Below are 13210 nucleotides of genomic sequence, written 5' to 3' on the forward strand. Positions count from 1 at the left end.
TATCGTTATGTGTGAAGGTACCTTAAGCCAAAACCAGGAGTGGAACAATTAGAGGCAAAGTATAATAGAAACATATGCACCACTTCTGCATTTATCACCCACTCCTGGTTTTGGCTTACAAATACTGATGTAAAATACTGACCAAATACTGATAGTGTGACGGCAGCCTAATAATACAAAGAAAATGCACACAGTGGTGTCACAGTGTGAATGTATTGAGCACAACATCATAATACAAGGGTACCACACACAGCAATGTCACAGCACAAGGATAAACACAGGATCCTATCACATGAAGAATGCTCACAGTGATGTTACAGTACCTATTGTGCCCTCCGAACCGAGGACTAATTGCAATTTTTGAACCTATAGCTAAGCCACGCGACCGAAAGCTTTTGCTTGTGTATTTTAGAAGAATACAACTTTGTTTAGCAATCTGTACTTGACGACTTGCGAGAAGAGATACTGTCAGGACTCGCACATGTTGTTAATGTCAATTCTCTACATTTAGAGAACAAATTTCTTCTTTGCAATAAATAATATATAAGTATTTTATCCTCCAATTTACAAGCATGACTCCAACTAATGCAAAATATTTGTCAGGTAGTTTCTGCTTATTCCATCTGTGAATATAGTTTGGGTGACCTGTGGCGGCCCAAACAATCCGTTCTGGAAAATGGAATTAGACGGCATTATCCAGGCATTGTAGTGGTTATTAGCAGGCGGGTAACATTGACACCTCTAGACTTTCTGGTATAATTCATATTGCACTCTTTTATCGCTGAATACTAGGAAACGTATCAATATGCTTAAATCCACTGTGATTTGATGTAGTGCATACAAGCCATTATTGCCCCTTTCCTCTTATAAGGCCGGGTTAAGACATAATCTGATTGCTGTAGGTGCAAAGACCAAACAGAAGATATTGGAGAAATGTTCCGCCAGTTTTACTGATTACCAACAACAATGAATCCATTTCTGCTTCATGTATCACTGGTGCTAAATTTCCCCCATTGTATTTATCATGTTAGGTTATCGTATTAGTAGACTTTGTGTGATATTTCTATATATTTACTATTGATTTTCTTTTTCCTTCTAGCAAGCTCAGTGTGGCTTAGACTTAAGACATGTGACAGTCATTGAATTATTTGGTGTATATCCGACTTACATTGGAAGAATAGGGCGCAGACTACTCCCCCCGGCATTAGGACTACAGCTGAGGTATGGAGAATTAGAAGTGTGTCTGTAAATCCTATGTATTTTACATACTGAATTGGAAGCAAATAAGCAACAAAACTACAAGAAGCCACTGACTGAACCATTCCTTTTGTGCAAATGTTGTATCATCTACATCAGGGGTCCCCAACTCCAGTCCTCAAGGCCCACCAACAGGTCATGTTTTCAGGATTTCCTTTGCATTGCACAGGTGATGCAATTATTACCTGGGCAAGACTAAGGAAATCCTGAAAACATGACATGTTGGTGGGCCTTGAGGACTGGAGTTGGGGACCCCTGATCTACATGACAACATGTAAGAATATGCAGTTCTGTAATGCTGCGTTCACACCTGCATCTGGGCATTCCTTTTATTCCATTTTTAGGAAAGGACAAATGGAATTAACATCTAAAACGGACCAGATGAATAACTGACGCAAACCAGAACAGAAGTGTCCTATGGATTATTATAGCTTCCATCTTGGTTCCAATGTGTGTCCTTTTTAGAATAGAGCAAAAGTCCTGTATGATCCCGGAGCCCATTGAGGCCTTCAACAATCAACGGGGCTCTTCTGCTTCTGTTTGCATCAGTTATGGAACAGATCCTTTTTGGACATTAACTCTGTACCTAAAACGGAACAGCTGAATGGAATGTCAAAACTAGAAATGAGCAAAAAATGTGCGGGACCCCCAGGTCCTGTTTTCATTAGCCAGCCAAGCATGACACAATACGTATGTCACTCTGGAACAATGATGACCAGGCACAGACAGAAGAACAATATATGGGCCCTTGGCAGTCTCGTAGATCCTCATAATACACAATTCCACCTGCAAGGGACCCTATTACCTATTGGGCCCCTGTGTGGCGGCACAGGTTGCACTAGTGGCAGCTCTATAGTTATGCCAGGCAGGATGATCAAAAGAGGAGTCACGAATTAGGGCAGGCAGTAGGCAATTATCAGGACTCTGGTAAATCAGCCACAGAATATTGATATGGCGGCTAGAACAGGGTCCTGCAAATTTATTCTCTCATTTCCAATCAAAATGCAAGTGTGAACATAGCCTAACAGGAAGAAATCTTTAGACAAAGCTTTATAGTCGATCTGTCACCAGAATCACAATGGAAACTGTATATCTTTTGAAATAGATCTGAGACCTGATGAGTTTGTTATACTTACTTTAAAAATACATGTCAGAATTGTCGATATAATCCTGATATTAAAATGAGGATTTTAAGAATACTGCTAAGGAGTGAGAGAGCCAATGAGCCCAAGTGTGTTCAATCTCCAACCACAAAGTCTGACTGAAGGCTATTCAATCTCTGCCCTTCCGGCTGCCAATGAGGCTAAATGGGCAATGATTGGGCTTTAAGATTCAAAAAAGTATTTTACCAATATTCTCATTTTCAAAGTAAGTACACTAGTCTCATAAGGCATAAGAGATCTACGTTCTGCATTGTGAAAACTGGTGATAAATCATGTGACAGGTCCCACATTATATACTATCAAACAGGTTGTCTCTACAACTACACCACAAGTATTGTACATTTTTGTATATGTTTTACACAGAAAGCTGTAAAAGATGGCAGTATGGTATAAAAGCATTGTGGTAGCAAGTCTGCCCTTAATGCCTAATGGCAAATTCACTTTTATTTTATTATCTTCTAATTAATTGATGTTCTAACTCATCATCCCTATCTTTATGCCTCTCATTTTATTTTATTTTTTTATGATTATGTGTTTTTCTGATATTCCCAAAATATCTTTAATTATTGAAATAACTAAGAGTCAAATTATCAAGAGTAACGAGTTGGAAGTAAGCTCTCTGGATGGCTGTGCATAATTAATGATGTTTAAATTATTGAAATTTTAATATTTGAATGAGGCCAAGTAACAATTTCTCTGCACTTTATAAAAAATAAACCTGATATTTATGTTCCAGTGTAATCAGGGTGAGAGTGGGAGAAGCAAAGAATCAAATGTCAACATATACAACTCTGGCAAAAATTAAGAGACCACTGCAAAATGTTCAGTTTGTCTGATTTTTCTCTTTATAGGTATATTTTTGAGTAAAATGTAAATTGTTCTTTTAGTCTATAAACTTCAGACAATGTCTCCGAATTTCCAAGCAATACATTTTGTATTTTTTTTTTCTGAAAAGGAGAACTGGTCAAAATTACAAAAAAACTCAGGGCTTTCAGACCTCAAGTAATGTAAAGAAAACAAGTTCATAATCATTTAGAAACAACAATACTAATGTTTTAACTCAGGAAGAGTTCAGAAATCAATATTTTGTGGAATAACTATGATTTGTAATCACAGCTTTCATGCGTCTTGGCATGTTTTCCATCAGTCTTTCACACTGCTTCTGGCACAAAAATTAAAGCAGTTCTTTTTTGTTTGATGGCTTGTGACTATCCATCATCCTCTTGATTACATTCCAGAGGTTTTCAATGGGGTTCAGGTCTGGCGATTGGGCTGCCCATGACAGGGTTTTGATGTGGTGGTCTCTTAATTTTTGCCAGGGCTGTATATATACAGATTCTGTACATTATTGTGGTTACCGTATATACTCGAGTATAAGCCGACCCGAGTATAAGCCGACCCCCTAATTTTGCCACAAAAAACTGGGAAAACTTATTGACTCGAGTATAAGCCTAGGGTAGGAAATGCAGCAGCTACTGGTAAATTTCAAAAATAAAAATAGATGCTCTATACCGTTCATTATTGCCCCATAAGATGCTCCATATAAAGCTGTGCCATATATAATGCTCCATACTGTTCATTATTGCCCCATAGATGTGCCATAGAAAGCTCTGCTATATAGTGCTCTGCACCGTTCATTATTGCCCCATAGCTGCCATATAGTGCTGTGTGCCGTTCAGTACTGCCCCATAGCTGCCATATACTGCTGTGTGCCGTTCAGTACTGCCCCATAGCTGCCATATACTGCTGTGTGCCGTTCAGTACTGCCCCATAGATGCCATATAGTGCTGTGTGCCGTTCAGTACTGCCCCATAGCTGCCATATAGTGCTGTGTGCTGTTCAGTACTGCCCCATAGCTGCCATATAGTGCTGTGTGCCGTTCAGTACTGCCCCATAGCTGCGATATAGTGCTGTGTGCTGTTCAGTACTGCCCCATAGCTGCCATATAGTGCTGTGTGTCGTTCAGTACTGCCCCATAGCTGCCATATAGTGCTGTGTGCCGTTCAGTACTGCCCCATAGCTGCCATATAGTTCTGTGTGCCGTTCAGTACTGCCCCATAGCTGCCATATAGTGCTGTGTGCTGTTCAGTACTGCCCCAAAGCTGCCATATAGTGATGTGTGCTGTTCAGTACTGCCCCATAGCTGCCATATAGTGCTGTGTGTCGTTCAGTACTGCCCCATAGCTGCCATATAATGCTGTGTGCCGTTCAGTACTGCCCCATAGCTGCCATATAGTGCTGTGTGCCGTTCAGTACTGCCCCATAGCTGCCATATAGTGCTGTGTGCTGTTCAGTACTGCCCCAAAGCTGCCATATAGTGCTGTGTGCTGTTCAGTACTGCCCCATAGCTGCCATATAGTGCTGTGTGTCGTTCAGTACTGCCCCATAGCTGCCATATAGTGCTGTGTGCCGTTCAGTACTGCCCCATAGCTGCCATATAGTGCTGTGTGCCGTTCAGTACTGCCCCATAGCTGCCATATAGTGCTGTGTGCTGTTCAGTACTGCCCCAAAGCTGCCATATAGTGCTGTGTGCTGTTCAGTACTGCCCAATAGCTGCCATATAGTGCTGTGTGCCGTTCAGTACTGCCCCATAGCTGCCATATAGTGCTGTGTGCCGTTCAGTACTGCCCCATAGCTGCCATATACTGCTGTGTGCCGTTCAGTACTGCCCCATAGCTGCCAAATAGTGCTGTGTGCCGTTCATTATTGCCCCATAGCTGCCATATACTGTTGTGTGCCGTTCAGTACTGCCCCATAGCTGTGCCATAGAAAGCTCTGCCATTGCTGCTGCTGCAATAAAAAAAAAAAATGCCATACTCACCTCTCTTGATTGCAGCTCCTCTGCGTCCGGTCCCGGTGTCTCTACGCACTGACTGATCAGGCAGAGGGCGCCGCGCACACTATATGCGTCATCGCGCCCTCTGACCTGAACAGTCAGAGCGGAGCGATGCCGGGAAGATGGAGCTGCGCCCGGCGGCTGGAACGCGGACAGGTGAATATTACATACTTACTTAGTCCCAGCGATCCTGACGCTCCCTCTGCCTGTCACAGCTGGTCTTCGGTGCCGCAGCTTCTTCCTCTTTCAGCGGTCACCGGCACCGCTGATTAGAGAAATGAATACGCGGCTCCACCCCTATGGGAGGTGGAGCCGCCTATTCATTTTTCTAATGAGCGGTCCCACGTGACCGCTGAAGAGGGGAAGAAGCTGCAGCACAGAAGACCGTGGGACGGCAGAGGGAGCGCCAGGATCGCTGGGACTAGGTAAATATACCTCAGTGCCCTCTCCCCCTCACCCGCCGACCCCACCGCTGCCGTGACTCGAGTATAAGCCGAGAGGGGCACTTTCAGCCCAAAATTTTGGGCTGAAAATCTCGGCTTATACTCGAGTATATACGGTAATTATTTTGCCTTAAAGAGAATGTGTCATGAAGCAGCATGGTGGCTCAGTAGGTAACACTGCAGCCTTGCAGTGCTGGGGTCCTGGGTACAAATTCCACCAAGGACAATATCTGCAGGGAGTCTGTATGTTCTCCCCGTGTTTGCGTGGGTTTCCTCTGGGTACTCTGGTTTCCTCCCACACTCCAAAGACATACTGATAGGGAATTTAGATTGTGAGTCCCAATGGGGACAATGATAATATCTGTGAAGAGCTGTGGAATTAGCGGTGCTATATAAGGGAGTGAAATAAATACAGATAAATTGCTTTAACATTTTTTTCATTTTTTCTGCAGTCACTGGAGGCTGTCATTTTTATCTGCTTAACACAAAACTTACACAACACAAATACAGCAGCCACAGAGCATAGGAGACTTCGGTCCATGTCCGACCACATCTCCTATGTTGCGGCTGCTTCGGCTGTGAACTATGCATGCTTCCTGGGCTGCCTAGCTCATAACAGTGGGAATAAACAAGCGTAATTTTATTGTAGTCTAGCGCTATGAGCTTCTATTCTCCCTGCCACTGTTCCCCACTACTTAGTGTTCAGAGGTGAGCCGTGACTGAAGGTGCTAGCATCAGAACGCTGCAATGGTGGTGAACACAGGTTGGCCAGTATTACTAATGCCAGCCTACCGATCTACCAGGACTACAGCGGTAACTTATTCCAGCGCTGAGAACAGATTGGCCAGCCTGGAATAGTATTACTAATGTTTGCCCCCCCCCCGCCCAAACATATGAAATATGGCGGGGGTCTCATGTCCACATAGACCTGAGTTACCTCATGCAATGGTAAACAAGGGTCAGTGAAAGGTCAGTGGTTGTGCTATTTTTAAAGTAAAGTGGCTTAAACCAGTTTTTACTGGTTTTTGTGCGCTCAAATTTCTGACAATGTGATTGGTTTTTATCAATTTGGCGGTTCTTTGGTTAATATATAAGACTGATTCCTGTCAGCGCCTGTCACTCCGCTGGCGCTTGAAGAAAAAAGAGCCCACCCTCCCTCCCGCTATTTTAGCATTTGTTTTCCTGTCGTTCGGTTTTATTTGCGGGGTAAAAATCACCCTTCAATCGGTGGATTTGGCTACTGGATGAATTTTTGGATATGGACTTTTAACTTATGGAATTTATTTATTTATTGGTATTTATTCAAGTTGTATGTTACCCAAAATAAAACCTGACGGCCAATTTTTATTCCATCAATAAAGGTGTCTTGTCATTTTATTTAGGTAATCAACAAGGGTTGGAGGTATATCGTCCAGAATATTAATAGCACCAGGTACACAGCAGTACTTGAGACATTGCTGTCTATAGTTGAAGATTATAAATAGACATAACTGCACGTGTGGTATAAAATGAGCCAGGTCCAACCAGTAATATCGCTGCACTACTTTAATAGATAAGAGGCTAGGGAAAGGCTTGACACGATCTGTGTCGGCTCTTTCCACTGCTGTGTACCTGGTGCTATTAATATTCTGGACGACATACCTCCAACCCTTGTTGATTACCTCAGCAACATTTCGTATTCATACTAGAGGGAACCTCTCAATAAGGCGATATTATGATCAAGCTCCACTACTTCTATGTTATTTGAATACATTTTTCACTTGAATCAAGAACTTCTCATAGGACGAGTGCAGTGATTACATAACGTTATGACTGCTGGAACAATTGGCTCCATTCACTGGCACCGTCACGTTCACACCAGTCGAGTGCTAGCCTTCTGTGTTCTCTACGCCACCAATGCAGGAGACTCAGCACTGGACCTGGGGAGCGTGAATAAGCACAGTATGTTTTTAAAGAAACTGCAGCTAAGGAAGAGCGGCTTTCAGAATCCTGAGAGCCCTTTTGTGTTAGATCTTGTATACAGTCAATGTGACTTGTTCACTGTGCACACAGTTATGTTTTATACTTGTTTTATCCTTGTGTAATTGATTTGTACTTTGCTACTAGCTATAATTCATGATGTCATTTTCATATCCTTAGATTGCTCCTAAGAATAGCAGAAAGAAAATTTCAAATGGTCGTTCTGGATAAACATGGTGTGGACAAGGAAAGATACCTCAACCCCATAAACAATTCAGACCTTTTTACACTTATTGATTCCTTCCCACTTCGAAGAGATGAGATGAAATTTCAAGCTGAAGTAGGACACACTTGTAACTGATAGACATGTATTGGACAATTTGGAATACAATGATGGAGAGCTACTGCTGCATATACCTGCTGTACAGAGAAATTCATCTTTAAATATGGTGTCTCATTATTTTGCAAATGCATGATGGTGTCAGATTTATTGGGTCCATTATTATTTCACTTTGGGGGACTAATCCTGAAATATTGATGTTTTCACACTTGTCACTTAGACTCACTTTCTGTCCTGCATTTTTCAGGAAACATATAATTACTATCCTAAGCAGGATTACCATACTTCCATTATGAAGCTGGAGGCAGGTCAATAACAATAGGTGATGGTCACAGCTCACCTCCTCCCTCTCCCTGTACTCTGACTTCTTTACAATTCGTGCCTAGAAGAATATCCATAGAGATCAGTGAATCTACATAAGTGGCCACCAATAGTAGGTATGGATCTAGTAATGCTTCACCTGTGATGCCAGTAACACAGGAATATCACATGCACAGGACACATGGGACATTACTTAATACTTTGTGTACAGTTTTATTTTTCATTAAAGGGGTTTGTGCAAGTTCAAGAATAAAAATTGTTCAAGTCAAGGTAAATGGTATATAATAATAAAAAAAACACTTTACTCGCCTCTAAACTAGCTTTTGCTGAACTTGAAAAATTCCTTTTAATGAATAAAAGTCACGTGACTATTTAAATACCGTATTTGTACAATTTGGGATTTTCTTGAGGACACATTTTTATATATGGCAATAATGAAAGCTTTTAATACTTTTTTATGCAGAGATGATATTATATATTATATTGTGGAAGAGAAATATACATTTTTTTCTGTGGATAATAAAATAATGGTTGCATGCGCTGCTTGTTGTTTTGCTTTTTGCATAAAAAGGTACAATTGGGTTTTGAAGGATACCTGTTAACAAAGAAAAATAAATTAATTCAAATGTTAAGCTTATTCGATGTAGGGAATCTTGCCAGTAAAATGTGGTTACTAAACAATGAGCAGAATGCTATAAAGCTCACAAAAATGTCTGTATAGGCTCCCTGCTGAAATTGGCAATTTTAATTTAATGAAGAAGACATTAAAGTTATAAAATCACCACTGGTAATCTGTCCTGCCAGTCAGGGAGGGGCCACCTGCCTACATAAAGCAAAACCTGAACTGATAATGCTAGTCTTGTCAGTACAATTTGCAAAGTTAGAAGAGGCAAAGGATCTGTGTAAAATCTTAGTCACATGACCAAAGGTCCTTTACCCTGTAGGCGACTGGAGGAACTGCAGAAGTTGTAAGAGACTGGAGAGCCGTCTTGATGCTCTTCCTCCAAACTCCATTATCCCCTGCAAGATTGACAAGGGTGAGAAAGATTTGGTACATAATTCTGCAGGAAAGGATCAATGAGGTGATGGGGATTATGATACGAATGACATTTGCAGAAGGATGGGAAGAAGAGCATATGAGCATATGACTGGAGATGGAGGGAAGGGGTTGGATGGGTGGCAAAATGCTACAGAAGAAGAGGGATAAAAAGGGGGGCACAGTGCTGCACAGTGGGGTAGCAGTGGAAACAATGCACAATGGTGCTGTCGGGGGAAGGGATGGGAAGTGGTCATAATGTTTGGGGAAGCGAGACTGACAGTGGAGAAGGAATGGGAAAAAGGCACAGTGTTACTGGCAGTGGGAAAGGATAAAAAAGGTGAACAATGGTGTAGACTGGAGGAGGATTGGGAAGAGAGGCATGTAGCCACAGACAGTGGGTGGGTGAAATGCATGGCACAATGCTAAAGATAGGGAAGGGTGGGAATGTGTTAGCACCACACCAGAGCCCTGCTCTTACAGGCAGGGTCTACGGTGTGTCAATTCACTCACCCGCGCTGCGGTCAGTTCTTCCATTCCCTATGCTCTGCATGCTCCCAGCAGAGCTTCCAGCCATGCCGTTAGGGAAAGCGCCCATGCGCTACCGCCCCCTTAAAGGGCCAGCACAAACACTTACTTTTACCTCCCCAACCAATGGACGAGAAGCATTATGTATATATTGTGTAAGTATTCGGACAGAAATCCGAGAGTGGACCCTCTGGGTCGTGACTCTAGAGCCCCCGGGGTCGAGCGGACCAGATGGAATCACCCCCTATACAGGGAGTGTTAGGAGCAGGACCTCGGGGGAATGGAGACACAACAGCTAGAGCCAAAGGGACGACCCAAAATAAAGAAGGAAACCACAGGCTATAAGGATGGCAGGGAATAATAGGAAAACAAGACTTAACTGAAAGAATGTCTGGAACACGGAACGGCAGGACTCAGCAGGAACACGGACCGGCAGGATACAACAGGAACACGGACTGGCAGAATACAGCAGGAACACGGACAGGCAGGATACAGCAGGAACACGGACTGGCAGAATACAGCAGGAACACGGACAGGCAGGATACAGCAGGAACACGGACTGGCAGAATACAGCAGGAACACGGACTGGGAGGATACAGCAGGAACACGGACTGGCAGGATACAGCAGGAACACGGACTGGCAGGATACAGCAGGAACACGGGCTGGCAGGACACAGCAGGAACACGGACTGGCAGGATACAACAGGAACACGGACTGGCAGGATACAGAGACAAAGCAAGGACTGGGCTGAGAAAAGACACTGGTACAGGGGAGCCTAGGGCATAGGGACACTGACGGCAGACAGTGCACCTACAAAGCAAAGGCGTCTTACCTAGGAAGACGCCGGGAAGAAATACCCGATGGGCGCCGCCATGTTGGGGCGGAGCCACCGGGTCGCGACCTCCCAGAAGGCTCAGCGATGGGGGAGACGCGACCGCGCATGCGCGAAGAGACCAGACGCCGAGAGCTGGCGAAGGAGGAGGCAGAGCGGCGCGGGACAGGATCGTGAGCGCACCGAGGGATGGGAGAAGCCGGGTAAGTATGTGCGGGCGTGACATATTGCTTCCTCTGCACCACTGGGGAGTTGCCTGAGCAACCTTCCTGTTTTTTAATCTGTGTTGTGTAAGGTTGCATACCAGTCCCTGCTGCACTCTGGTGCCAATCCTGCCTGCTGCACTCTGGTGCCGATCCTGCCTGCTGCACGCTGGTGCAGACTCTGTCTGCTGCACTCTGATACAAACTCTGCCTGCTGCTCCATCCAGTCTGTCCTCTGGGTCCAGATGTGGTGCCTCCGTTGGTCTGTCCTGGAGTGGTACCTGGCGTTCATCGGGAGCCAATTCTAACCTCACCATCAGAGGCTCTAGCGAACAGTCAGGTGCTCGCTTAGTCACGCCCCTCCAGGCTCTCCGTAGTCCGTAACACAGTGGTTCCACAAACCATGTTTGTGACAGTTTGCTCAGGCCATGGACCCTGGTGGACCCCGGATCCTGCCTGTTCGGACCATGTACAAAGAGCTCTGCCAACACAGAAAGACGTGCAGGAGGAGCTCTCCATGCAATTGCAGTCCCTGACTGCCAAGTTGGAGGCTTTAAACATCTCTGCAGAGTTCTCGCATGTTGAAGCAGCCGTGTAGTCTGAGAAGTCTCAGGGGACGGTCTGCTTAGTTCGAGATCCAGGCCCCGACTAGCTGCTCCACCATGCTTTGACAGCAATCCAAAGGTGGCATTCCTTATGTTGCACCTGGGAGGTGAGGCCCTGGCGTGGTTGAACCCATTATGGGAGAGAGAGGACCCAATCATCTCCAATTTGCTTGCATTCTCGGAGACTTTTCGCAAAGTATTAAATGAAGCCAGGCGAACCACCTCTTCATTTTCCGCTCTTCTCTGTTTACGTCAGTCCAATTCATCTGATGGACAATATGCGGTACACTTTTGCACTCTGGCATCCGAACTCGGATGGAATAACGAAGATTTGGTGCTGACATTCTGGGAGGGGCTATCCGGAGACATTAAGGATTAGCTAGCCGGTCAACACCTACCAACTACTTTCAACGACCTGATCTCCCTCACCATCCACATAGATCTTTGTTTCCGAGAGCGTGCCTGTGAGGTGGCACGTGAAAGCGGATCACGGCGCCTGGCTCTGTCTTTTCAAAGGCCGCTTGATCCCTCGCCTTCTCCTGTCGAGGTCTCACCTGAACCCATGCAGGTCGACCGCTTTGCCCTTGGCAGTCAGCGACAGAAGGATTGCCACCTTAAAGGCCAGTGCCTCTATTGTGGAGACGTAGGTCACTTCATTCTAGGCTGTCTGATGAAGCCGGAGAAATTCCAGCATCTAGGGTCGGTAGGAGAGACCTCCCTACAGGGCCGGCGTCAGCACCCGGCACACCGGGCAAATGCCAGGGCCCTGGGAAGAGAGGGGGGCCCACTCACGCTGTCATAGATACAGCTGGGAGAGCAGAGCAGGAGATAACATGCTCTCTCCGCCCACAAAGTCACTGCTGGCTGCGTTCTCTTAACCCCTATGTGCCAGCTCTGACACAAGCATCTTCTCACTCAGTCAGTGCAGCCAAGCAGGCACACATAGGGGTTAAGAGAAGGCAGCCAGTGTGACACTGTTTGTGGGCGGAGAGAGCACGTTCTCTGCTCTGATCTCCGCCCCTGGCTGGCTGCCGTGCTGCTGAAGTTATGAGGCAGATTCAGGAGGAGCTCCTAGTCCTACCAGTGCCTGAGTGAGTGGCGCTGCTATATACTACGTGGGCTGCGCTGCTATATACTACGTGGGCTGCGCTGCTATACACTATGTGGGCTGCGCTGCTATACACTATGTGGGCTGCGCTGCTATATACTACGTGGGCTGCGCTGCTATATACTATGTGGGCTGCGCTGCTATATACTACGTGGGCTGCGCTGCTATATACTACTGTGGGCTGCGCTGCTATATACTACGTGGGCTGCTGCTATATACTACGTGGGCTGCTATATACTACGTTCGCTGCGCTGCTATATACTACGTGGGCTGTGCTATATACTACATGGGCTGCTATATGCTACGTGGGCTGCTATATACTACATGGGCTGCTATATACTACGTGGGCAGTGTTATATACTACAGGGCTGTGTTTATATGCGATCATGAATCGGGGTATGTGTTAAAGGGGGGGCCCACTGAGACTCTTTCGCCCGGGGCCCTCAAAAACCTGGAGCCGGCCCTGCCTCGCTAGATGGACAAGACATCTCTTTACTCTTGACCCTTTCTGTCGCTGTGACAACCTGTGAATCTCAGTTTATTGAGTTTGTGTATTTGGATTCTATGGAAATTTTATC

General features: G+C 45.2%; 1 protein-coding gene across 2 annotated transcripts in view; it reads left to right on the forward strand.

Annotated features, from left to right (window-relative positions):
• SRPX (sushi repeat containing protein X-linked) overlaps positions 1–8860 on the forward strand; it is a 190032-nt gene extending 181172 nt beyond the window's left edge. For both annotated transcript variants that reach the window (XM_069761620.1, XM_069761621.1), the window contains 2 exons: positions 1100–1221; positions 7839–8860. In XM_069761620.1, the coding sequence (XP_069617721.1) occupies positions 1100–1221; positions 7839–8019 (303 nt within the window). In that variant the 3' untranslated portion in view covers positions 8020–8860. The remainder of the gene's footprint in view (positions 1–1099; positions 1222–7838) is intronic.
• Positions 8861–13210: the final 4350 nt, after the last annotated feature.

The sequence above is a fragment of the Ranitomeya imitator genome, chromosome 3 (genome assembly GCF_032444005.1).
Source record: "Ranitomeya imitator isolate aRanImi1 chromosome 3, aRanImi1.pri, whole genome shotgun sequence".
Classification (NCBI taxonomy): domain Eukaryota; kingdom Metazoa; phylum Chordata; class Amphibia; order Anura; family Dendrobatidae; genus Ranitomeya; species Ranitomeya imitator.